Source organism: Manacus vitellinus, unplaced genomic scaffold, assembly GCF_001715985.3.
Source record: "Manacus vitellinus isolate BGI_N305 unplaced genomic scaffold, ASM171598v3 scaffold_21_pilon, whole genome shotgun sequence".
In the NCBI taxonomy this organism is placed as follows: domain Eukaryota; kingdom Metazoa; phylum Chordata; class Aves; order Passeriformes; family Pipridae; genus Manacus; species Manacus vitellinus.
In genome coordinates this window covers 4,746,110-4,771,967 of record NW_021939546.1, presented here as the reverse complement: position 1 = coordinate 4,771,967, position 25,858 = coordinate 4,746,110, and the positions used below count along the sequence as shown (strand labels likewise).

The 25,858-nt window shown below is 42.4% G+C and overlaps 2 protein-coding genes across 2 annotated transcripts in view; both read left to right on the top strand.

The window, feature by feature from the left end:
- Positions 1-11,800, top strand: part of DNAJC6 (DnaJ heat shock protein family (Hsp40) member C6) — a 43,608-nt gene extending 31,808 nt beyond the window's left edge. The window contains exons 9-19 of the mRNA XM_018072334.2: positions 292-371; positions 551-744; positions 838-918; positions 1,576-2,016; positions 2,968-3,120; positions 4,550-4,618; positions 5,323-5,457; positions 7,099-7,359; positions 7,849-7,994; positions 8,546-8,722; positions 9,612-11,800. Coding sequence (XP_017927823.1) covers positions 292-371; positions 551-744; positions 838-918; positions 1,576-2,016; positions 2,968-3,120; positions 4,550-4,618; positions 5,323-5,457; positions 7,099-7,359; positions 7,849-7,994; positions 8,546-8,722; positions 9,612-9,713 — 1,839 coding nt within the window. The 3' untranslated portion in view covers positions 9,714-11,800. The remainder of the gene's footprint in view (positions 1-291; positions 372-550; positions 745-837; positions 919-1,575; positions 2,017-2,967; positions 3,121-4,549; positions 4,619-5,322; positions 5,458-7,098; positions 7,360-7,848; positions 7,995-8,545; positions 8,723-9,611) is intronic.
- Positions 11,801-12,871: 1,071 nt separating this feature from the next.
- On the top strand, positions 12,872-18,336 carry LEPROT. The gene is made up of 4 exons (XM_008925102.3): positions 12,872-12,934; positions 13,212-13,287; positions 14,087-14,273; positions 15,587-18,336. The coding sequence occupies exons 1-4, from the start codon at positions 12,919-12,921 to the stop codon at positions 15,701-15,703; spliced, it is 396 nt and encodes a 131-aa protein (XP_008923350.2). The 5' UTR covers positions 12,872-12,918; the 3' UTR covers positions 15,704-18,336.
- Positions 18,337-25,858: the final 7,522 nt, after the last annotated feature.

The following is a 25,858-nucleotide window of genomic DNA, read 5'->3' as shown; positions in this document are numbered from 1 at the left end:
GGGACCTGAAGGCTATGAAGGCTTTCTGCTATGTGGAGGCTGCAGCAGCAGGGTTTAAGGCAGATGGAAATATTTGGAATATTTGGGAATATTGAGAAGGAAAAGCTCTGCTGCCTGTAGAACAAGCAGAATGAATTATCTTATGCAGCAGTTAAGAATAGTCTATATAGTAGCTGGTAGTAGGGTAGACTTAACTAACTGCATATAAACAGCTATTTTAATTTCAGGAATTTAAGCACTTGTTCAATCCGGTGCTCTGCAGGTTGGTTTTTTGTTTGTTTTTTTTTTCAGATGACCAACACACAAATATTCCAAATTCAATTTCATACTGGATTCATAGCCCTGGGAACAACCACTCTAAAATTCACCAAGTGAGTATCTGAAGTTGAACATTAATCATACCTGACACATAAAAGCCTTATGAAGGCTGAGGGAGAACAGTCACAGATGAAATACGAGAAGTCTCTGTGCCTGCATATATTGAGAGACTTTATATAGCTTGCCAGAAATGTTCTTCCCTTTAAAACTCTACCACTCTTGTCCCCTTTAGGCCTGAATTGGATGCCTGTGACTCTCCAGACAAATATCCTCAGCTCTTTCATGTTATACTGGACATAGAAATACAGTCCACAGATAGACAAACTGAACTAACTCCCCCATGGGAGAACTTCACCACAAAAGACATCAATCCATCCATCCTCTTCTCCTCTCACCAGGAGCACCAGGACACTCTTGCTTTGGCAGGTAAGGGCAGCAGAGATTTATCCATTTACATGCTTACCTACAGGCTGAGCTTGGTTTAGCTTGATTGTATGTCTCTGGTGCTCTGTGCTGCAGGCAGAGGTCCCACGGATTCACCCCAGGATAACATCAGGAATGTTGGGCAGAGTGCATTCTTCTCCTCTCTCAGCTGGCAAGGTACACAGGCTTGGTCTTCAAAGTCAAATCTGCTTTGAACAAGATAAACAGCTTTTTTCCCCCCTCCTTGGAGCACAGAGCCAGGCTGAAGGATCCCATTGTAGCATGGCTTTCCCATTAGATCACAGTGTTGTAGCTGGGCACACCCTTATGTTGCAATTGAGTGGGAATTAATTTCCTGCAATGTCCTCTTCAAACATCGCTGGCCTGTGCTGCTGGCCTAGGATGATTATTGACATAGTTCTAGTGTGAAGCTTCACCTGAGGCCTCTGATGCTAAAACTTTAAATAAACCTTGATGATAAAATTTAGGTTAGTCTTTGCAAAGGAATCATGGAATCATTTAGGCTGGAAAAGACCTTTAAGGTCATCAAGTCCAACTGTTCTCCAGCGCTGCCAAGGCTGCCACCCATGTCCCCAAGTGCCACATTCACACGGCTTTTAAATCCCTCCAGGGATGGGGACTCAGCCACTGCCCTCAGCAGCCTGTGCCAGGGCTGGACACCCCTTTTGGGGTGATATTCTCAGTAGCTTTTGGGGTGATGTCCTGCTGTGATATTCTCAGTAGCTTTGTGTTCTGCTTGTAAGCTGACTTTTATGGGACCTTTGTGATGACACAACTAACAGATACCTAATTTTATTTTTAATCATCATTTAGATCAGAAATCTGACAAAAGTAGCTCTCACCCCACCTCAGAGGATCGAGCAGCGTTGGTGCATGAGGAAAGCGAACAGTCAGATGACGAACTCTTGTCCCTTTCCAGTCAGCACAGTAATGCCAGCGGTGACAAGCCCCACGGGACACCAAAACACAGCAAAAAGCAACAAGAACCTCCAGCACCACCCCCTCCTGAAGATGTGGACCTGCTGGGCCTGGATGGCAGCCCTATGAGCAAGAACTTTCCCTCACAGCCCACAGCTGCCCCCTCTAACTCAGACTTGCTGAGTGATTTGTTTGGAGGGCCGAGTGCCCCGAGTCAGAGCGGACAGCCTGCTGCTGAGGAGGTTTTCCATGTGGGGGGACCTGGATCTGTGCAGTCAACTCCTCGGCGTTCCGCGGCCTCAGCGTCCCCATCCCCGTCCCCAAGGGTGGGAGAAGGTAATGGTGGCTGTGCCGCGTGGGACCTGGGGCACGTGCTTTGAGAACCCACTGGGTGAGAGGCTCCGGCCTCTTGTTTTCCTCTTGGGTACCCCCATTTTGTGAAAATTAAGAGCTGTGGGGGATGCCAAGACACCAGCCTTGGTGGTGCACCTTCGCAGTCAAGAACATGACCCAGTTTGTTCCCTAAAGTCTCTACTGGAGCACACCCAAATGTTTGGTGGCTCCTTACATCAACAGCCACTGGAGATCCTCAGTTTTGCTCTTCCTATGTGTCCAATAATGCATAGGAGGAGCTTGTTAGTTTAAAAAAAAAAATCCTCTCAGGTTTTGGGTAGACCCATAGCACTTTGAATTTAATTTCTCTTTTAACTTAGTGGGTATGGAGCTGTGATATTGATCCTGGACTAGGAAACACAGAACTTTTGTTTCTTCCAAGATAGACCAGGACCAGGCAGGCAGAAGGAATGGCTGGATAGATATTAGAAAGAGGGATCTTTTGGAGGGTTAAGTGAACAGAGGAAGGGAAAAGAGAGCAGAGAAGAATACAAGTTTCAGCGGAAGAAACTGGGTTGCTTTTACCTGGAGAAGGTTCATCTTGCTGTGGCTGTTGTAGGCTCAATCTGGGGCATTTGCCCAGGGGTGGGAAGGTCATGCAGACACATCTCACAAGGCAGAGGTGCAGTAACAGATCAGGAAAATATTTATGGATATTGTTGTTGTGCTTTGTAGAGCCAGGATCACACAGCGAAATTGTTCCAAGCCAAGAAAGCAAGAATAAGAGCATGAGATGAGAGTAGTAATTGATTGAGAAACTTAAGTAATAAGTAGCATCATTAACACAGTGCACAGCTTGTATGGATTGTATCTCTCCATGTCCCAGTGTCTTTCCCCTGAAGCCAATTCATTGTACAAGTTAATAATTTAGTTTTCTCAAATGTGTTTTTACAGCCACTGCCTTTGATCCATTTGGAAGTAGCCCCAAGCAAGCTGGTCCCGACCTCCTAGGTTCCTTCCTTGGTTCATCTGCTGTCCCTGGGGATCCTTTCCTTCAAGCCACAAGAAGCCCTTCACCAACTGTGCACAGTGATCCCTTTCACATGGGTAAGAAAGGGAGGTTATTCTATATTTAAATAAATGTGAAATGCTACTTTTAAATAGCCGTGGAGCCATTAAGTACAAACTGATGCTCAGCATAAAATGGCTCAAAACCACAGAAACCCCACTAAACAGGAAAGAGATTTCAGACTTAAAGCATATTCATCATTTTAAGTGTGGTAGGATGAGCCTAGTTTTGCTCAAGTCTTAGACTAAATTAATAAGCTATTTATACAAATGAAAAAAAAAGAGACCATGAAGAATGTCTGCTCTCATATTCCTGTGGCTATAAGGTCTCACTTGAACCAAACTATCATTAATTGACTAAATACAGCATGGTCTGCTAGAGAAAACACACATCCTTTGGTGATTTTAGTTATAGGCATCTACTTTCTTTAGATTCTATAGTAACCCTGACCAAATTCACAGATGAATTTGACTCTTATGTGAAGAGAAGGAATTTTTTTCCTTTACTGGACTTTCTTCTCTTCGTTTGAAACATTCCTTAGTTGTAACCTTCTCCCCCATGCCAAAATTTAATGTTGTAACCTTCTCTGAAACACATTCAGAAATGGATTTGTTTGTGTCTGACCATCTAACACATGTCCTTTGGGTGAAACCATCTCCCTGGAAAGCTGGAATGTCCAAGGAGGCAAGTAGTGTGCTGCTGGCACTGCTCACATCCTTGTTTTTCCAGACTTGGGTACTCGATATTCACTCTGTGATTAAGACATGGGGTCACACTTGGAGCTGGCTGCACTAATGAAGGGAATTTCAATGGCATCTCAGCATGGTGAAGTATTAAATGACAGTGCTGATATCTGTGGATAATGAAATGCTGCCAGGGTGAATGCCTTAGACATCCAGGCTTTATGTGAGACAGGGTTAAAGGACGGGCTGTGTGTGTCCTTTTTGGTTTACATCTGTGTGGGCTGCTTTACTTTGTTTGTTTTCTCTTGCCCTTTTCATGTAGAATATTTCCTTGGGTTGAGATGTATTCAGCAACACAACCCCCCATGTGTTAGTTTGGTAGGAAAGATTTTATAAATAAGTATATAAAGGCTCTGACCAAAGTTATCATAATATGAGCACTGTAAATCTGTGTCCTTCTCCACTTACTTCTGAATAGCACGAGATCAGAAAAAAAACATTAAAATTGTAATGCCCATCATGGGGGAGAAGTTCACAAGGGTGGACACAATACTGTGTCTCCTGCTCTTTGTCCCCTGCTCTTGGACTCATAGAATCCTAGAAGGGTTAAGGTAGGAAGGGACCTGAAACATCCTCCATTTCCAGTCCCCTGCCCTGTGCAGGACATCTTCCACTAGAGGTTCATAGACCTTGCTCATAGAGTTCAAGTATCTTTTAGCAGACACTGGATTATGTTGGTTTTCCTGTACTACTTTGAGATATTTATATTAATCATTCTCCTCAGCTTCTAGCACTCCAACAGTTTCCATACAACCAGATGTTTCCAGTGGTTGGGACTGGCCCAACAAAGCAGGTATGTATCACAAAAATTCAGGGTGTTTAGCAAAACCAAACCTTAAGGAGCCCTGAGAGAGGTAGGACAGAGAACAGGCTCCCTCTTTCTGCTGCTTAAAGCCTTGAGGAACACACCAAAACCTCAATGAATATGTCAGTTATGTCAGCTGAACTGCAGCAGGTTTGCTGTACCTGTTGCCCTGGTCTCCCAGCCATCCAGGTGAGGATCTGGCTAAAGACTTCTAAACTCCTTCTGTTCAAAAAAATCTGGGTTTGTTTCCTCAAAGCCAGATAGGTGCTTGGTGAGGGTGTACATAGGTGTGTTTCATTCCAGTGCAGAGCCACCAGAAGGACCTGGGAAGTGCTGTGCATTCCTGGGATGCCACTAAATAGTTGCACGATTCTTTCTAATCTTGGGATTTGGTATGTCCTACCAAGGTTGCTTCCTGAAGGCTTTTAGTTCTTAAAATATATCCTTTTGTCATAATTACTCTGTCACTGCAGACAGTCTAGGGAACATTCCTGTGCTGAGCCTAATTGTGAGTGGGTGTGCAACTAGTCTGGGCCAACGCTGAGCTGAGGCTGCTTAGGAACCTGCCTCAGTTTTAATAGTCTACTAACATCATGTGACTGAGCACTGGGTAAGAGCTGCACTCATGTCAAACAGGGGTAAAAAATGAGTTATTTTTTGTTTTATACATATATATGTCTTTTCCCTTTAAGGTGGCCTAGGAATGGGAAGTAAGTCTGCTGCCACCAGTCCTACAGGATCCCTCCACAGCACTCCTACTCATCAGCCTAAACCCCAAACACTGGATCCGTTTGCTGACCTGGGGACTCTTGGAGCAAGTTTAGCAGGTTTGCATCTCTTACTGAGTAAATAAAAGAATAAATTACCAGCATTCTTTTAGAGAAATAGGCTGAACAGCCTGGTATGTGAGGGTCCTCTCAACCTACCTGCACACCAGTGCTGCTGTCAAGCTTTGCCTTCTGCCTGATTCTCTGGAAGCTCTCACAGATCTGCGGTTTTCTTGATCCTCTGTCAAAAAATCTGCTGGCAATGTGCTGGGACCTCAGCTGGGACCTCCATGAATTGCAAAGCATAACTTCTAATAAGTCTAAAACACACTGGCTTAGGATGCTCTGTGTTCAACTCTGACTGGAGAACTGCTACTAACAGGCATAGGAGGAGAATTTGGCTGTTCAAAGCTACTGGGGTTCTAGAGGAATTGTTTCTTTCTAGACTTGACTCATTTTTGTGTTTTGTGAAGAAACCTGTGGAACCTCACTAATCTGCCTCTAATTTGCAGTATTTTTTAAAGGTGGAGTATTTGCACCTGGCTAAAAAGCACTGTTTGCTTGGTTGCTCAGACAAGCCTTTCTCCCTTGTTTTATCACATAAAACAATCAGCAAACCCTCAACTCCAGAGTTAAAAAGGCAGTTCTGAGAAATTATTGAAGTTTTCTTTAAGCCCCAGCATGTCAGCTTCTCTGACTCTGGTAAATAGATTTTTCCTTTGTCACTGCCCTCAGCTCTTTGGAGCCGTTGTGGTTTTGTCTGATGTTTGTTTTCCCCTTTGCGTCAGTACCAGCATGGTTCTGGAATTAGGTTTCCCAGTTCCCTCTGCTGGATCTCAAGCTGCTCTGCAGGAGCAAAATAAAAAGTCTGCCAAGACCCATGTTGGAGCCATCGAGGTGCTTTTAAAGCATGGATTCTGTAGGAAAGTTGTGGGGTTTAAAAACAAATGGCTTGGCATCCCCAGGACATTTAACCACATTTTGTTGTTCATGACTAAGTCTAAAGCACTTAATGCAGTTTCCATGACACATTTCAGAGCTCAGAGTCGAGTGTGGATGTCAGTCTCAAATAATAAAACATTAACACTGGGTACCTCCCACCCCAAACAGAGCCACAGAAGCATCCCCTAAGTAATAAGGTGCTGAAACACACAACTCTGTGGGATGGCATTACATCAGCACAGCATGAGGAGATAGAATTTCAACACGTCAACTGGATGTTGGCACTGGCACAGGTTGCCCAGAGAAGCTGTGGCTGCCCCATTCCTGGTAGTGTTCAAGGCTTGGTTGGATGGGGCTCTGAGCAACGTGGTCTAGTGGAAGGTGTCCATGCCCACAGCAGGGGGGTTTGGAACCAGATGATCTTTAAGGTCCCTTCCAACCCAAACCATTCTATGATTCTGTGTTGCCACCATGCACACAGAGCTTGACTCCTTGTTAGCTACACACAGCTTTCCCTGTGTTTCTGCAGCCACCCACTCCTCCAATTCCTGTACAATCCTCAAAGGCAGGTGCTTTCCTTTAACCAGCTCACTGAGCAGTGACAGGGAATTTGAAGGGCTTTGCTTGATGTTGCAAAACCAAGTTCGTGGCAGAGCTGAAACCAGACACCTGGGGGATTTTGCTTAGATTCCCTTTCGGGAAGGCAAGTCAGTACCCTATTGGTAACAGCCACCATCCCTCCTTTCCCTGTTCCTGCAGGTGGCCCTTCCTTTGCCAGCAAGCCGACCACTCCGACAGGCATGGGCGGGGGGTTCCCGCCGTCACCACAGAAGCCGTCGCCGCAGCCCATGGGCGGGAGTGGTTGGCAGCAGGGAACTGGGTACACCTGGCAGCAGGCTCAGCCCAAAGCCCAGCCCAGCGTGCCCCACGCTTCCCCTCAGAACAAACCCAACTACAACGTGAGCTTCTCAGCCATGCCTGGAGCACAGGGCGACCGGGGGAAAGGACCTGCTAATGTTGGTAAGGGCCACGGAGTTCCACCCCACAGGTTAGCTCCTCATGTTGATATAATGCTCAAACACTTTTGCAGGTCACTTAAGCAAGTAAGTCATGTTGATCACTTGATGATATATCCTGTCCTAGATTCTAAAGTGTGCTGTTATTTAGGAAATCCTGTATTCCAAATGGCCTTCAGTAATAATCCTGGAAATGTTCAAGGCCAGGTTGGACGGGGTGTGGAGCAAACCAATCCACAGGAAGATATCCCTGCCCATGGCAGGGTTTGGACTAGATGAGCTTTAAGGTTCCTTCCAACACAAACCATTCTCTGATACTGTGATTCAATAATAATAATTCAAAAGTGAAATTAGCCTAAAGATCTTCTATGGGAATCCACATGCTCATTAGCACTGGGAGATTTTTAATGTGATTGAGGGAGGTAGCCTGGGTAGAAAATCTGAGTTAAATACACCCATATTGTGATAACAACTTCAAATCTTGTTTTTTAAGATTCAAAGCCAAAAGTGTCCGCAGATTTTGAAGATCTATTATCTGGTCAAGGCTTTAATGCTCACAAGGACAAGAAGGGCCCCAAAACAATAGCTGAGATGAGAAAAGAAGAAATGGCGAAGGAGATGGACCCTGAAAAACTAAAAGTAAGCAAAATTCTTGGTGATGGTTTTACAGTCAATGTGTCATTCATCCTGAATAGATTTAAAACTTCAAGGTTACATTTCTGTCCTCAACCAGACCACATCAACAGTGCCTCACTCAGTGTTACTGTCTGTGCTGCTGGTCTTCAACATCACTCCAGCCCTGATTAGCAAGTACAGCTTATTGAACTAATCCTCTGCCTCATTAATCTTGCCTGCTTTGGAATTCTCTCATCTCTCCTCAATAAATTGCCAAACTGCAGATCTATTGAGAAGGGAAGGAAATTCAGTCTGTCCTGCTCTATGTTTGAAATATGAAACCACAACTTCTGACTATTCCATCTAATGACTGAAGTGTTACCAAGTCAGTATTTTTAGCAGGGACATAAAAATTAATGATCAATTAGAGACAGACAAATGTCTTCCAAAGGTTTTCTAAAGCATGGAAAGAAATGTAAGCTTCTCCTTGGAGTCATTGCTATTCAAATGAAGAAACTTTGTCCTAGTGGAATATCTAACGTAAGGCATAAATTGAGACACATTCCTTTCTCCAGGTTCTGGAATGGATTGAAGGGAAGGAGAGGAATATAAGAGCCCTGCTGTCAACAATGCACACAGTATTGTGGGCAGGGGAGACCAGGTGGAAACCTGTGAGTATGGCAGACCTTGTGACACCAGAGCAGGTGAAGAAGGTGTATCGACGGGCAGTGCTTGTCGTTCATCCTGACAAGGTAAGGCTCTCCTACTTTCACTTGTTCAGACATTGCTGTTGTTATAAAGTGGGGGGTATATTGCTTAATTTATTGTGCAAACAGCTTAGGAAAAGGCAGCCCATTATTTTTGATGCTTTCTGAAAGCTGAGGACTCTCACCCCATCCCTGGAGGTGTCCAAGGCCAGGAACAAGATGAGCTTTAAAGCCCTCTCCAACCCAAACCAGTCTGTGATTCTGTAACCACTCCCAGCCCCAAGACTGCTCCAAGCAGCAGAGACTCAAATCTTCAGGTTTTGTCACCCTCACTTCAACTCTCAGCCATTCTGCTGGTGGACAACAGCCCACAATACCGTGCCTGCGAAAGGAGATTCAAATTGAACTCCTAAAATGGAACAATCAGGTTATCTGATCACCCAGTTTGTGGTCTTGCTGCTTACACTTGCTGATCAGAGTGCAATGACTCTACCTGGGACAACCTATGGTGAGGACTTTTAAGGAAAGTAAGACCCTGAGAGTTTCAGGACAGTGGGCGAGGCTTGGGAAGATGTAAGCTGCCCCAAGGCTTGCAGGAATACTGGTTTTATCAAGCAACTGTGTCAGGTGGCAACTCTTCACCTTCAGTGCCGGTAAAAGGCCTCCTGCAATGCCTGCGTTACATTTACTATGCCCTTGGGGCAGTGCTTTGTCACACCTGGGGGGTTGTGAGCTTTGAGGACCAGAAGAGCCAAGATATTCTGCAGGTGTAAAGAAGGTAAGCAGCCCTCCAGAGTAGCTCATTTTTGTCAAGGAGTAAGTGTAAATTTGTGGAAAGTGAACAGTAACTGCTCGGGAATCTCCCTGCTCACATGTCAGCTGTGTGTGGTTGGATTTGGTAGCTGTGATATCCGTCTCTCTGTTTTTATTCCAGGCTACTGGACAGCCATATGAACAATATGCAAAGATGATATTTATGGAGCTAAATGATGCCTGGTCAGAATTTGAAAACCAAGGACAAAAACCCTTGTATTAGGTACTTTCTCAGTCTCCACTACAGACCCGTGCTAGTGCTTATATAGTCTTTTGTCACAAATATCACAGAACAACCAAACTCCGGCTGGAAATTCAGAAGTTTCAGAAAACCAAGAGCCTAATACTTATCATGAAGAACAAGAGAAAGGTTTCCTAACACTTGTCTCAAGAATCCTGAGCTCAGAGGAAATCTGGCCACCTGGCTCACCCTACCAGAGCCTCGGGGTTACAGTTTCTTGTAACTTTCATATTTTTCTTTGGATTCCAGTGGGAAGAGAGAACACATACTGGGAAAAGGTGGAATTGTTCTGTCTCTGATACAGTGTAGCTGGTGAATTTCCTACTTTTTTTTTTTTTTTTGGTGATATGTGACATGGCAACACTTCAGTTGAGTTCAACAACTGATGGTGAAGCCCAAATTTCGATGTACTTTTTTTTTTCTTGGGTTTGGATCAAACTTCATCAAATTTAAGTGCTCAGATGTTGTTTAGACACACTTCTAACAGTCACCATTTGCTGCTTAATTGTTCATGTAGTGTAGTCTACCTGAATAGAGCCAAAGCTGAATCCTGGGTTAGGTCAGCGTGGCAGCTGCCCACTGCTTTATGCATTAATCCTGTACTTCACCTCACAGTCCAGCAGTAAAAGAAGAAATTCCTCAGCTAGTGTCTTTTAAAGCAAGCAAAAAGTCATTGATGTTAAACAGCACCTGGCTGGTTTGTTAAACAGCAGTTTTGGGGGGGAAGGGTGACCCCATGTTTGTAAAAGTGAGGAATGATCATGTACTGCATTTCCCACCAGCAGCTTGAAACCATCAAACAAAAAAAAATCAACAAATTAAAGCTCTGCTGCAAAGTTTTAGAAACTCCCTAGTCTATAGGTAACATTTCCCCTTCCTGAGGATTCAGAAGACTTTTCCCAGCCCACTTGTATCACCTTTATGCCTTTATCAGCTTCAGAGCACTTGGCCAAGGCTCTTGGCAGGCTGCAACCTGTTGCAACTTCACCTTTCAGATCGTGGTGACCAGGTCTGATTTTTGAGGTAAATATAGTGCAAATTGATTCTCTTAAAAGTTTATATTGGACCAAAGCAGTAACATCTCAAGGAAATATCTCTGATGCTAAAGCTGAAGCAGCTTTCCTGGTTAAAAAGCAAGTTCAAATTCAAACTTCACCCTAAATTCTGGCATTCTTTTGTAGAGTTACTAAAGGTAGCAGTTTATTTACCAACAAGTTGTATCTGTATTTGAGGGATATTCAGCAGATGGGCAGGAAATTGTATTTACTGCTTCAGGAACAGGTTGCCATCTGATGTGAGTCTTTAAAGTTGGTGGTTTTTCAAGACAATCCACTACTTGTTGCACTTACATTTTCAAGTGGCAAAGCTATTACTGCAAAGACAGTGTGTCAAAGTACATTGCTTTCTGTATAAAACTCATCCTTTTGTTGTATTGGTCCATTATTTACTACCATTAACTGAAAATGTGAAACCAACACATAGGTCTCCTTTTATATAAAAGACCTTAAGATAATAGTAACAAACTGGATGTTATTTATTAATGTTTTGATCCAGTATGTGCTTGTCTTATTTAAAGAGATAACTGGAATGTGAATCATGTTCCTGTGATTTGTTGGTTTACTGTTTCTCATTCACATTTGTAGATATTGTGACCTATGCCTATATAATAAAAAGGATCTCATTACTATAATGTACTTTTTTAATGATGAAAACAACATTAGCTTTGTATGGAGTTTGTCATGGCACATAACTCTGGATACTCATCCCTTCACAAAATACAAATCCATCATTAAACTTTATCTACCAAAAAAACCTCTCTGCCACTTAAGCTTTGATTACTTCCATCCCTAATGTTTTTATGGATGCATGAAAGTATTAGGACGTATGTATATCAAAATAGTTAACTAAAAAAAAAGTTCTTGTCATATCTGGTAGTGACAGAGGTTATCAATGTTCAGGTTTACTGTTTGACTCAATTATTGTAATTTTTGTAAATACGGTATATACTCAACGAAATTGTGACTGGTCTAAAACATTTGTACATACATTAAAGAGCTCAAATTAACATATTCAGGTATGTTTTGTGCTTGTGACCAGCCCAAAAGGTTAAAGTCCTACAACAGCTCCTGTGTGAGGGGTGGTGTGCCCTGGACAGGAGCAGTATTGCTGCTGTAAGTGGTCATTAATGCCTGTGGTTATCCACAGGTTAGCATTCCAAGTGCTTTTCCCAATTTAAGATGTTTTGGAAACAACTTGTCATTGCTGTACTTATGCTACTGTGCTCCAGAGACCCATAGTCAGGCAAGTCAACAACCCCAAAATTTTCACTTGAAGCATTCAGCTGCTTAAGCCTGCTTTAATTAGCCTTCTTGGTTCAAAACTATTTAAAATTAACAATGAAAAACGGGAAAAAATCTGTATCAGAGAGATATGAAATAAGAAGAAATAAGAGGGAGAGAGGGGAGGTATCTGAAGAAAAGGTCCCTGGGGAGGGGTATCCAAAGGGCTGTCCAAAATCTCCCTCAAAAAGACTGTTCTTGGGGCAAAAATGTTGTTCTAGGATCAAAACGGCTGTTCTCAGGCCGAAAAGATCAGTCTTAGGGCAAAGATCAGGTAGCTCTTGGGACAAAAAGGCTCTTATTGGGTCAAAAAGGCCATTCTTGGGGCCAAAAGGCAGCTCTTGGGTAAAAAATGTGGGGTCGAAAGTGGCATTTCAAAAATCTAAGGCTTGAAAAATACTTCTTTAAAAAAAACATACGTGCCCTTCTCAGTGTGGATTAGCAGAAGGGATGATGCAGACCCTGAGAAGGCAGCGTATGAGATAAACGGGCGCCCCGGCCCATTTTTTGGGGTGAAAACGGGGTTTCAGGAGTACCCTGCAAAACGGCAGCGACTGAAGGGCGGGGGCTCTTTAAAACGGCGCTTTTGTATTCAGACCGCGGCTGTGCACACACATATATGCATTTATCACGTACATATGTACATTTATTACACACCATACATAAAATAAACACGTATATTCGTGCCGGTATCCACTCTAACCCCCTCGCAGGGGCCGCTCCCTCAGCAAACTCCGCCCCTTGTCGCGAGGGCGGGAACTTCTTGTCCCGCCCCTCCGCCCTGTGAAGGCGGCGGTCACGTGACGGGGGCGTGGCCAGAAGGCGGAAGTCACCTCAGGAGGCCGGACATGGCGGGCGTCAAAGGTACCGAGAGCTTCTTCCCTCCCTCCCTCCTTCCCAAGGCTTCCCGCTCAGGGAGCGTCCACGCATCGCCTCAGCGCGGGAGCTGGCGGCCGGGAATGCGGGAAGGGATGCCCGGCCCCCGGGGAGGCGGTTCCCGGTCCCCTGTGAGGTGGTACCCGATCCCGCGTGAGGGATGCCCGTCCCCGCTGAGGTGGTACCCGGTCCCCGGGGGGAAGATGCCCGGTCCCCGGGGGGGATGCCCGGCCGCCGCCTCACCGCCCGCCCTGTGCCGTTGCAGCTCTCGTGGCCCTGTCCTTCAGCGGAGCCATCGGGCTGACGTTCCTCATGCTGGGCTGCGCCCTGGAGTACTACGGGTGAGCGGGCCGGCTGACTTCCCAAAGTTTCTCCTGCTTCAAATCTGTTAATTGAGATGTTACTCTCGTTTAACTGAGCTGTTTGGCTCTTCCAGCAGTCCGCCACTTCCTGGCTCTTGACACGTGGCGGTTTGTTGTGATTAAAGGCCACTTCTTTAGCCGATATTTGCACTTCCATTAAAAAAAATAAATACTGCAGACAGCTCTGTGCTGTCTCTGGGAACGCGGTGCCAGGTTGCTAAACAGCGATTTTTAACCTCGCACAGTCCTTTCCCTTAATTTTCTGTTTTTCTAAACCATCCTCCCACAAGGCTCCAGTTGGGATGTCCCCGCCCATGGAGGTTGGAACTAGATGAGCTTTTGAGTCTTTTCTAACCCAAACTGTTCTAGAATTCTGTGATTCTGTGTCTGTAACACTTGAAAACGCAGAGGAAGCTCCTGAGAGCCCTGACACAGAGATGGGAGTGCCGGGGTGTGCCTTCAGCCAGCTGGGTTATCCCTCTAATTTGGGAAAGCTGCTCCTATCCTGCTCACGTTCCTCTTCCCTATGTGGTTAGGCTTGAATCAGCAAAGTGATGCAAATGTCAAACAAATTAACACTTGGTCGTGTGAGAGGGGTGTTTTCTGCTCTGTGAGTGCTTGTGCCAGGGAATGTGAGGTGGGATTGCCACTTTTTGGGTGAAATCTTGTGGGTGATCCCCTTTTCAAACTATAAAGTTGGATTAGAGCTATTGCAATAATTTTTCTGACTGAAGCATCCATTTAACTGATTATACATTTCCTTTTTCCCCCTTCCCAGTGTGTACTGGCCTCTGTTTGTGTTGATATTTTACTTCATCTGCCCCATTCCCCACTTCATTGCCAGAAGAGTGAGTGATGACAGTGATGCTGCCAGCAGTGCCTGCAGAGAACTGGCCTATTTCTTCACCACAGGAATTGTTGTCTCAGCTTTTGGATTTCCAATAATCCTTGCACGGGTTGAAGCAGTAAGTTCTTGCTAATTTTTATTTTTAGACACCAGTTGCTGAGAATAATCTTTAAATGCACTGTTGCTGCCTGTAAATCCTGTCTTTAATTTTATTATTTGATGTGTCCAGATGAAAACAATCTGCTGAAGTTGTGTCAGTGCTGCTTTTTGACCTGAATGAAGGACTTGCATGACTGAAAATTTTTTAGCTGTTTTTCTTTGCCCTGGATTCGTTTTGGTCTAATACAAGATAACATCTCCTCTTCCATCTCATGCCTCTGTATCTCATGACCCTTTGCACCAGCTTCCTTATTTTTATCTTGCAATGTCTGCTTTCTCCATTTAGGATGCTGAAAACTTGGTGACTGGGGTCCATTGTCAGTTAAAAGATAAAAGGCCAAACTTCCAGAACTGCCCTTCCTAGTTTTCAAAGCATTTCCCAAGCTCTTGCTTTGTCCCCTCAGAGTCTGAGGAAACTCTACTTAACTCCTTTTCTCTTTGCTTTCTGAGCTGCTCTTCAGGGGTGAGATTTTTGTCACATTTATTTGCCAGGCAGAGAATTCCTTTTTCCCATCTCCCAAACTACCCAGTGACTTTTTTGTTTTGTTGTTTTTCCCCTTCAGTCTTTGAGTTTTTCTTGAAACTTGTATGCTGAGTTTGAGTTTATTTGTAATGTCCAATTTCCCTGACACTTGAAATCGTGGATCTGGCAGTAGGAGCTGCCAGAAAGAAGCAGAATGACCACGAGAGGGAACTCTAATTCACAACTGTACCTTTTAGTGCTAAATGTTGCTTATTTGAGTAAAATCAGTTGGACAAATTGTTAAAAGAGAGGCTATTTACTTTTAAGACCATTTTTTTAATGCTCATTAGTTATTTGAAAGGAGATCTCTTATTTTATTGCATGGCAATTAAAGGAGAGCACTAATTTCATAACATTTCTCTCTGATTTAGGTATGTTTTAATGATCTCTATGGCAAGTGGTTTTTTTATTATTATTTTAAAAATTATTTTAGTTATTTTACTTTATTATATTTGTATTTTTGTATTATTTATATTATGTATAGATTATTTATATATTTATATTATTTTCATTATTATTTTATTATTTTTATTTTGTTCTGCATCATAGCATTAGCCTGTTGAAGTGTTGTATTAGCAGTATGAGTGGCTGCTAATTGAATAATTAGCCACATAAACTGAATTATTTATTGTTGTCTTTTTCTGTATGCTTTTAGCACCTTCCTGTAGTGTTTTTAGTTTCTCTAATGCATAGAAATATCTGCCCTGGACTTTGATTTGCTTTGATTGTTCCATTTCCTTGCATTTCAGATCAAATGGGGAGCCTGTGGCCTGGTGCTGGCTGGCAATGCAGTCATTTTCCTTACTATTTTAGGCTTTTTCCTTGTGTTTGGGAGAGGAGATGACTTTAGCTGGGAGCAGTGGTAGGACTTCACTCTGGTGCTGGTAACATTTGCTATTTTACAGCCTTTCTTACCATACTCTGTGTATATGTATAGATATTATAACATGTGGTGCATAAACATGTAGCTTTATCTGTCCATAATGTGCTTTTTTATGATGCACTTCAGCCAAAGGGACAGTGGTGACAGTTGGCTTAAAGTATTCAGTCAAATCTGGAATTACTATCACAAATTTGTCCTCTAAGTTTACAAAACAAGGAGTTTTACCTGTTTTTTCACTATCAATGCACTAACTTTTGGGTTAATTGGTATTAACTGATATCACATTGATACATGTGACATTGGTCAACATTCCTGTTGGGTTTTGAACCATGTAATCAAAGTAGAACAGTATAAAGATTATCCTAATTGATACTGTTTAACTTGATCAATCTTTCTGCCTTGATTAGGGATGAGTTAATATTTAATTTCATCTGATGGATTGTAATTTTGTTTTTTTTCATGATAACATTAAATGAAACATAAGTTATGCCAACTCTCTTACTACCTAATGAAAGCAAAAGGAAATAACCCTGGTTAAAAATCCTTCTTTCCATTTATGATGTTTATTTAAAAGATATTTTTCTCCCCACCAAGATACTCTGTGTCCCTATTCAGCTTAACAAATGGGGATGTATTTGGGGAATAATATATTTTAGTGCTCAGAGCTGACATTACTTCTCTTATGAAGGTTCACAAAAGGAGAAACTGCTCTCAGGACACTTAAAATTACAATCTTGTGTTCAGTTCTTTATTTTTATGTGTGAAATGCCTGAATTGCAAAGAATTGAGTGTTCTGAGTAGGACTTCTTCTCATTGCTTTTAAAACAGACTTATTCAGTTACTATTTTTTTGTCTGTAAAAAAAATGAATGTTACATAAAACACTATATTTTCAAATAGCTTTATGCTGATAAAGAGTCACATCATCACACTTAGAAAAGTAAGTTTTATTACTGCAGTTTTGTGAGAATAGATTTTGATACAACCCAGAGCAAAGGTTCAAAATGGATGGATTTTCTGTGAACACTCAGATACTGGGGACAGAAATCATTCTGTGGTCCAAGTACTGGAATATGGCTCAAGTGGGAATGGAAAATCAGGTTTCAGGAAGGTTAATTCCATGTTTTAAATTGAAATATCAGCTGTGTGTGAGGGGAGCAGTTCAGTGCTGGGGAATGCTGTGTTTTATACTGAAGGGTGTCCAGGCTGTTGTTCTGGTAAAAGAAGAATTAACATGAGAGGACAGTTTCTCCTGGATGTTAGTGGTACACTGGAGATATAGCAGGATATACTTGTCCAGATGTATGTTAGTGTCTTCTTCCTGGCTCTGGATGAAATCTGCTGGACCCTACTCCCATGGGAATTATCTGGCCTAATTAAAAGCCAAGTTCTTTGGAGTAAACATCATTTCCATGTCTAAGCCCTGCTTTGATTTTTGAAGAACTTACTTTTTTTTCCTATAAAATGGCATTTTTTACTCAAATTAATAAAGTGAAATGGCAACAATAATACCCAATTTAAGTGCCTGATCCTCTAAATGCCCAATGCCATTGCTAACAATTCTATTTAACTCCTGGTGGATTAGAGCTGAACTTTGGAGTGGTTTTACTCCTTAGCATTTACCTACCAAAGGCTGCAAACCTACTCAATTACTAAGTTTTGCTTTCACAGTGGGGGGGAAAACCAGCTGAGATGATTTTTTCTTTCAATTAGAGAATGATTATTTGTGGAATGTGTTGTAGATGTCTTATATATCAGTGTGCTGGTGGCACAGGGGGACACAGGAAGGAAACAGGGACAATCTGAACTGAACAGGAGGAGCAGAAAGTGCAGCTCTGAAGAGAAATTGCTTTTTGCCAAATTATCCTGCTGTACTGTATTCCCTTGGTCTGGCTGGGGTTGGTGGGGACCTCATGAAACAGCAGGTGAAGGCTGAATGGAGAAGGCCATTGCTTTTTATTTTTATTCTTTTTGAAACAGTTACATGCACTAATCCTTAATGTGAACTTCATGCAGTTTTCACATGGACTTGTTACATTTAACTCTTAAAATTGTTTTTACCAGTGTTTAAATCATGGAAATCTTCCTTGACCTCTGTAAAAGTAAATTTGCTTGAATCAAGTAGGGTAAAAAAAAAAATATTTCATTGCTCTTTTTTTTAACCAGAACTTCACTCACTCACCCAACCTTGGTGCTCTGCTGGTCTGTACTGGGCATACTGTCACCATCCTCCAGTAGCAATTTACTGTGGTTTCTCTGAAATTGTTTTCCTATTTGGAAGTGAATACTATGTATCCAAAGTGCCTTAATTTCCATACTGTGCCGATTTTTTTGTGAATGCATATACATGGCTATATCACTGTGTTTCATAATGAGCTGAAAATCTGTGGCTGCATTTTATAAAGCTTCCTTGTCCTCTAATCCTGATTCCTGTAGCTGGGAATGCAGTGCAGCTTTTGGAACTTTTGTAAACACTGTTTTTATCTTCTGTGATTGCCACGTTCTTGAGATCATGAAGTATTAAAACATGGACATGAAAATACATTCTACTTTTCTTTTTGAGTTGTCTAATAAAACTGACTTTTCGAGTTGTCTAATAAACATATCTGATGCTTAAGTGTTTGTCTGTCTTAAATTTCAAGAGGCGAGAAGAAAGATAAAATGTATCCAGTGGTGCTTTCCTGATGGTATAAGTGACAAATTTCAGAAGCCATGAAGGTGGAATTACTGTAGGATGTGTTGTAGAGGCTCTATTTAAATATGCAGGTAAATTATCATCACTTATCTCTTAGTACATGGTAAATCTGTGGGTTTTTTAAAAGCCTTCCATAAAAAAGATGGGATGTAAGGTAGTACTTGACCTCTTCCACTTTCCAGTCTGGACCCTGCCAGCACTGGTATGCAGGGATGCAGAGGGCATCAAAGCTCTCTTTCATTTCCAGGTCAGTTCTCCTGCAATTAAGGTGGTGAATGTATTAAATTGGGTGATTTTGATCCCACCAGAGCTTGTGAAGGTGGAGCCTGCTCAGTCTTTCATCAGTTTCTGAGGTCCCCACCATCAGGAGAAGGCTGAGTGTCTGTTCTCAATAGCTGGAGCTTTCTGTTCCCAGCAGTACCTCGAGCAACCAGGCTTTGGAGAAGGTGAGTGTATTGTTTTTTGCATCAGTGAGCTGCTGGATTGGTCCTGGTTTGGAAAAGGAACGTTTGGGAATACTGTTCTGAACTGCCCAGCTCACGTTTGGCACAGAGAGTCACTTCAGGCTCTAGGCTTGGTTCCTGAGCTCCCTTATTTAACCTGCTGCTGGATTTGTGAGTATTACCTTTGTGGTGTAACTTTTATTTCCTATCCCTCCCACCCTTGTTGTAGCTGCTTGTTTTTGTACTTAACAGAGATGTTTATTGAAAACATATGTTTAGCTGAAGGGAAAAAAACTGTATAAGGGGGTGCTGGTCAGGCTGGCACTGGTTTTGAAGGCTCTTCGTTCCTCTAAGAAAGCTGGTAACCTTCCTAACTAGTTGTTATGACCTCAGGTAACTTCCTAAACCCTTTAAACAGACTTCAATCCCATAAAATGAATGTAAACTCATTAATACCCAGGAGTTACCCAAACAAACTGTCCTGGTAAACCACATATCAAATTGTATTGTTAAACTGACAACGATGTAAAGCTCTAAAATGATCTCTAACCCTGATCTCAATCCTTAACACAGCAGGACTTCTGAGATCCTACATCTTTCACTCTGCAGGGATTGTTTCTAGTCTCTGATAACGGATGAACAGACTATTTCATTAAGCCAGATGCTCACCAGGTACTAATGAGTCATTGATTTGTTTAAGTGGCCCCTGCAATACATGACCAGTGTGTACTGGAGGGCTTTACAGGGAAGTGTCTCCTAATGAAATAGGTAAGGAAGCTCTGGCTGGTGAATTGTGATTAAATTTTAAAGATCAGCTGGGACACTCTTAGAGAAACATTTTCTCCAATGCCTTGTCCTTGTATTTATCTTGTTTTATTGTTTTGCTTTTGTCCTTTATGCTGAGGTTTGTTTGAGCTGTCTCTGGGTTATATTAAAAAATGGGTCACAGTTGTTTATTCCCCATGACCAGTATTTCAGCAGGAGGTTTTCTGCTTTTGGGGGGGAAATTTTACTTCCTGTAGACTAGTTCTAGATTGTAACAAATAGTCTGGATACTCCTCTTTCTAATGGACTGGTTGGTTGGTCCCTGCTTCCTCTCCCAGGAGGATGATCATTCCTTGTCTCCGTGTGCAGGAGACTCTTCCCACTGGCCCTAAACACCTGGAAGTGTAGATACTGCTGGGGAGAGGAGAGGAATTCTAAAAACATACCTGTTTTCTCCCAGAAAATTCTTGGGGGATAGGAAGAAGATTGTCTTCGAACTGAGACTCAACCCATGGCTTTGTTTAATAGAGAAATTTATGTGTATTGAACATAATTGTGCAAAATTACACATAGAACAGCCTTGCTTTTGGATGGTTGGATATAGGGAAGACCTTACTATGGAATACTTAGAACAGGGCTGTCTGTAGAAATGGGGAATTTCAAATATGTAATTCCAGCAGTGCTCCCAGCTGTTGTGCTCTGAAACCCTGAGATCTTCTCAGTTTTTTGCTTGCTGACAGCTAAACTGGCATTCACTGCCTGTATTATATTGTATTTTCAATTACATGTTTTCCTGGAGAATGCTGATAAAATTAACTACTCACTTTTGTGGAGTTAAAAAGACAAACCACGTGCACAAAACCCCAGAAATCATATTCATGCTCAAGTTTTATAGAGTTAATCTGAAATCTTTAAATGGAGTGCTGAGACAAAAGCAGGGGTGTTAGCATCTGGTAGATTCAAGAGTTCAGCTGAGGCTCTCAATGCCAGTGAATTTTGATTTTTATCACCTGCTTTGAGCTTCATTTTCCACTATACTGACTGGTGCTTTCATTTTCTTGGTCAATATGAATAACTGACAGCTGCTGCTTGGATGTTTTTGTTTGCTTGAGGATTTGGGAACAAGTTAAACTGTATTTATTGTGCCTTACAAAGCATATGCTTGGAACAGGAGGATTGATGGTGACATTTGTATGTCTTGCTTACCCTTTGTTGGGACTGTTTGATCTGGGCTTGGGATTTTGTTCCTCATTTTGTTGTGCCCAAGCCTGGGTCATATTGGGTATCCCAATATAACAGGAGCTTTTGTTACTGGTTTTCCATCTTTAAAAGGAAAAAAAAAAGCCTTTCTACCACACAGAAACAAAAGCTGCAATAGTTGTTGCGATGGCTGCTGATGGAGTTTGGAAGTTGATGGGAATTTGGGATCACTGGGGTGGGGAAGGAGAGATGAAAGGCCTAATCCAGTTGTGTGCTGAACCCTTTAATGTGTGAGGACAATCTGAGTGTGCTCATGAGTCACTGTGGGACACACTGGCCCTCTTGTCTGGGGGTCTGTGTCTCCTGGCTGTGCCTCACAGGATGTTGGATACACAAATCCCTGTCTTAAACACAGGACACTTCACCCAGGAGAGGATTTAACAGCTTGTCCTTGTTTCCAGTAACACAACTCAGTGTCACCCCGTGTGGCCAGTTTTTTTATCTCTAAATAGTGATTGCAAGGAGACGTTAAGATGTTTCAAACAACTGCATAATGATAAAACCATTTCCCATGGAATAAGTCCCAAAAGTGAACTCTGCTCTTAGTTTCATTTTAAAATATTAAGAAATGCAGCATATTTTTCATGCATACAGAAAGTAAATTTTACCTTTTGAGTCAGGTAATAGAAACTGTAGCCAGTCCAGAACATGCTCTCTTTTCTCCCCATTCCTTCAAAGAAGATTGTATTTCTAACAAATATTTTACTGTTTAATTAAAATCTACAGCAGAAAATATCTTAGTTTTCAAGGATTTTGTAATAGCTGGACAGATAATCATTAGAAATAATTTCAAAATGCACAGCCTTTGGGAGTCTCAGAAGTGATGAATGTGCAAAGTTAATTAGGATTCAGCAAATATCCTCAGGGTTGGGATTATTCAACTCTCTTTGGTCACCTAAAGATCAACACAGGTATCTTTGTCCCTCTCTTCTTTTACAGCGTTGTGCCCCATTATTGCTCTGTTCTCTTCATCTCCTTTTAGTAGTTTTAGCCCTGCAATGGGATCACAGAAGGTCCCAGCTCCAAGTGTTGAACTGCAGCTCTGCCCTGACTCCAGCCCTCACCTGAACTCTTGGGGTTGCCCTTGGAACCCTCAGATCCCTGAACATACCCTGGCTACAGTAGGGCCTAAGGGTCCCCTCCCTGCTCCTCCTTTAGCTAGTTCCACCAAAAACCAACCCAAAGCAACTGGTTGTCACTTCCAAGGTCCTCTGGAATAGGAGAGTTAATTTTAAGCTCTCCCAGTCAGTAATTCCACCATCCCAGCTTCCCTGCCCTGATGGGACTGAGCTGTTGTTACCTCTGGGTGTCAGGAGAAGCTGAGCCAAAGGCCAGCCCTGCATTCAGAACTCACAGTGATTTCTGGATGGTATTAATGAGACAGAAGGAGGGGCAGGCAAGTGGCAATTTAGAAAGAACTATGTCATAAAATCCTCATTAGTTCTGGATGGGAATTGATGACTCTGACTTCCAGTTTCTAATTACTTAAAACTGGTTTTTAACAAAAAGAGCCTCAAAATATTCAGTGTTCTTCTGTAAGGACTGACTTCCTCAGCTGCATCAAGAAACCCCTCTGAGATGAGTTTCCTTAACCAGGGAGTTGGGCAATTCTAGTTCCTCCTTTGGAGTACTCTTGTCTTGATTGCCATGTCCTCATTTGCCTTTTGGTGTCTTTGCTGTTAAAATCAGGACTTTTTTGTATCATAGAATCCTGGAATGGTTTGGGTTGGCAGGGACCTTGAAGCTCATCTCATTCCACCCCTGCCATGGGCAGGGACACCTTCCACTAGACCAGGTTGTTCCAACCTGGACTTGGACACTTCCAGGGATGGGACAGCCACAACCTATAGCAACATATAAGTAAGTGCTTCTTTTATATGTTGGTTTGTTGGTTTGGTTTTTTTTTTTTTAACACAACCTGGTTTAAGGATAAATTTGAGTTTGCATTTTATAACCACAGCACTGCCTAACTGTTAAAACTTCATCTCTCATCCAAGGGGGAGGCCTGGCCTTGAATTTGGGTTTGTGTTGAGGTGCTGGATGCAGAATTGTGTTGTTTGTAGCCACTTTTCTGTCACACGCACAAGTGAAAGCAGAGGGCTTGGCTGGAAGGACAAATTTGTTCCACCTTGGGGTGTAGTGAGGATTATCCAGAGCCTAAGGAGAACAGGTGTATGGACAGCCTTGAGACTGAGTCCTTATTTCCAGAGGAATTGGCACATGCTCTTAAGGAATGTGCCTTTTGACATTGTGTATTAATTCTGATACAAATCCAGCATTACTAGATAAGGCCAGTAATCACACACCAGGATGCATCTCATTCATCTCCCAGTGCAACTGGCACAGCAGAAGCATCTGGATTATATCCCTGATTTGCCCCTGTGTAGAGAAAAATGTTAAAAATTCACCATTTATCTTCACTTAAAAGCTTAACCCCAAATCCCCTAAAAATCAGCAAAAAGCCTCCTGGTGGTTTCAGTGAATTCTGTCTGAGATCCTGCTCAGATGTGAACATGCAACAAAATATCTGACTAAAAATCATCGTGTCTACATTAAACAGAAAATTCTGTTTTCCTGCAGCAAGTCACCTAAAAGACTGAAAAAAACAGAATATCTTACAGAAAAACTTTGCTCTTGGAAATCAGTTGTTTGAGGGTTGAATTGGACTAAATGATAGTGGTAGATTGATCATGATTAGTGAGAGGACTCCAGCATCAGTAAATCAGTCAGTCCTGAACTACACAGTGAGTTCCTTGTGCTACATCTTAAAGGCTCTGTTAATTTTTTAAAGAGTTTTAAACTTTTCCCCTAGCTCTGATTTGGCATATTTGGATGGTTTTTAATGTTCTGTTTTAAATAGAAACTCTCAGTTGTGTCTTAAGCTCTGTACAGGGTAGAACAATTGTTATTAAATATAAAACCCTAAAGTCTGCTTATTAATTCTTGAAAGTAAGTGCTCTGGAAGGATTTGTTCAAAAACAGTTTCTCAAAATTTGTGTACCTTGGAAAATGACCCAGTTAATTGAATTTTAGTTTCATCTTCTGTTCATACAGTGATTGATTCTGACAAGTGATGGAAGTCACAGTTAATGACAGCACTGATCCCTCTGCACCCTCCTTTTCCTTTAGTGACGAGAATAATTACACCTAAAACAGACATAAAGCCAATTTTGGGGGATCATTTACAAACAGATCCTGAACTTTGATTCTTTGCAGAGGGCTTTGTGTGAGTAAATCAAAGGGTAAAAACATCATTCTTCCACCTGTCTGTCTGATATTGCAGTGCCTGATGTTATTGTACCCAGCTCTTCTCAGTTTTGTGTGAGGTGGTACAAGTTACTGGAGATAATTGCATTTTCTGGTCTGCAGTGGGCAGGTAATGAGGAATTCTGTGGGTAAACTTGTTTTGAGGGTCAGTCAGTGCCTGTTTTCCTGTAGCACTTTAAGTAATCATGTTAAGTTGATAACAGTTACCTTTTAAATTGCAGTAATAGGTCATTCCTTGTGGCTGTATTTTTATTTGGAGCAGGATTTAGTCTATTTTGTTCCCATTTAGACATCAAAACTTCTGACCCAAAATGAAACCTTTTGGAGTTACTTTTATGAATCATGTTCGATAGTAATTTTTTTCTCCTTTAAACCACATACAAAGAAACTGGAATTGAGGAAGTAAAAAGTGGGGATGTGGAGGGGGGAAAAACTGATGTTTAGCTGGGTTTTTCATGGGTACCATATTACTAGTTCATGGGTGCCATATTATTAGTAGCCATTCAGATATCCTGTGGCCAGATCCATGATGGAATAATGCCAGATTAAATATGACCTTTCTGAAGGGAAAGCCTGTCTGAACAGAATAATCAAATTAGATTTGTGTTTGACACTCTTCAAGTGGAGACGTTTTGGCTCAAATACCTAATCAATAAGGGAGACTCTTCATGTTTGGACATGGAGAGTATCTGTAAATGTACAAAACTGTGACATTTTAAACAGAGTGCAAGGCCTGGGATATGAGTAAAAGACTGGGGGGTATGTTCTGAATCGTTTCTGCTCTTGTCTAGTCTTGTGATGAAATGAAAGTTCTGCATCCAGCAGGGTGTTTGTGTGTGTGGAAGGACTGAAATTTTTGTCTGCTCCCCTTGAGAGCCAGACTTCAAAGGTCTGGTTTTGGGTGGCGTCCTTGCCAAAGAACCCAGAGTGACAGAGCTGATCCCTTCCCTGCTTCTTGTTCTCATCTCCTCCAACATCAGCACTGGCTTAGCCTTCACCTGCTTGTGCAGGAGCATGAGGCAAAGGGGGGTGGGACTGTCTGAGGAGTCGTTTCCCATGGGGAATTCATGTGGGAATTAAGCCATACAGAACACCTTCTCCATGTGCTACTCCCAGGCTAATCCACATGGCACCAAAAACTGGGGCTGTTATAACAGGGAGCAGCTGTCCCAGGCATTACTTGAGTGTGGTGCCCCTGCCTTACTGCTCCCATTTCTCTGCCAAGGAGAGGGCAATATTTTCAAAATTCAGTGTCCAAGTGCTCTCACCAGCCCCAAAGCCTGAGGGTCTGGCACCCATCCTGCTGGCAGCACCATCCTCTCCACAGGGACTTCACCCCTCTTTCGTGGGGACTCTGTCCCTGTTGACCCTTTCCCTCCTGTCAGAATCCCATGATCATCCCTTTGGTCACACTTCTTCTGTGCCAGCACTATCTGGACACATCATTTCCACCCTGGCAGGGTCCATTTGCTTGTTGTTCTTGCCTTTTCCCATATCTGCCCCTTCCTAACCCATTTTTTCCTGTTTTCTCACCACACACTCTATAACCTTTTATTTTTCTCCCATGCTGTTCCTTCTCACGCATTACTGTTTGTCCAGAAAATAAGTCATGCAGAATGTCAACATCTCACCATATGGATCCAGCCATTCCCCACCTTTTTTCCCCACTCTATTTTTCTGATTCCCTTCCAAAACAATTGGCCACTTGC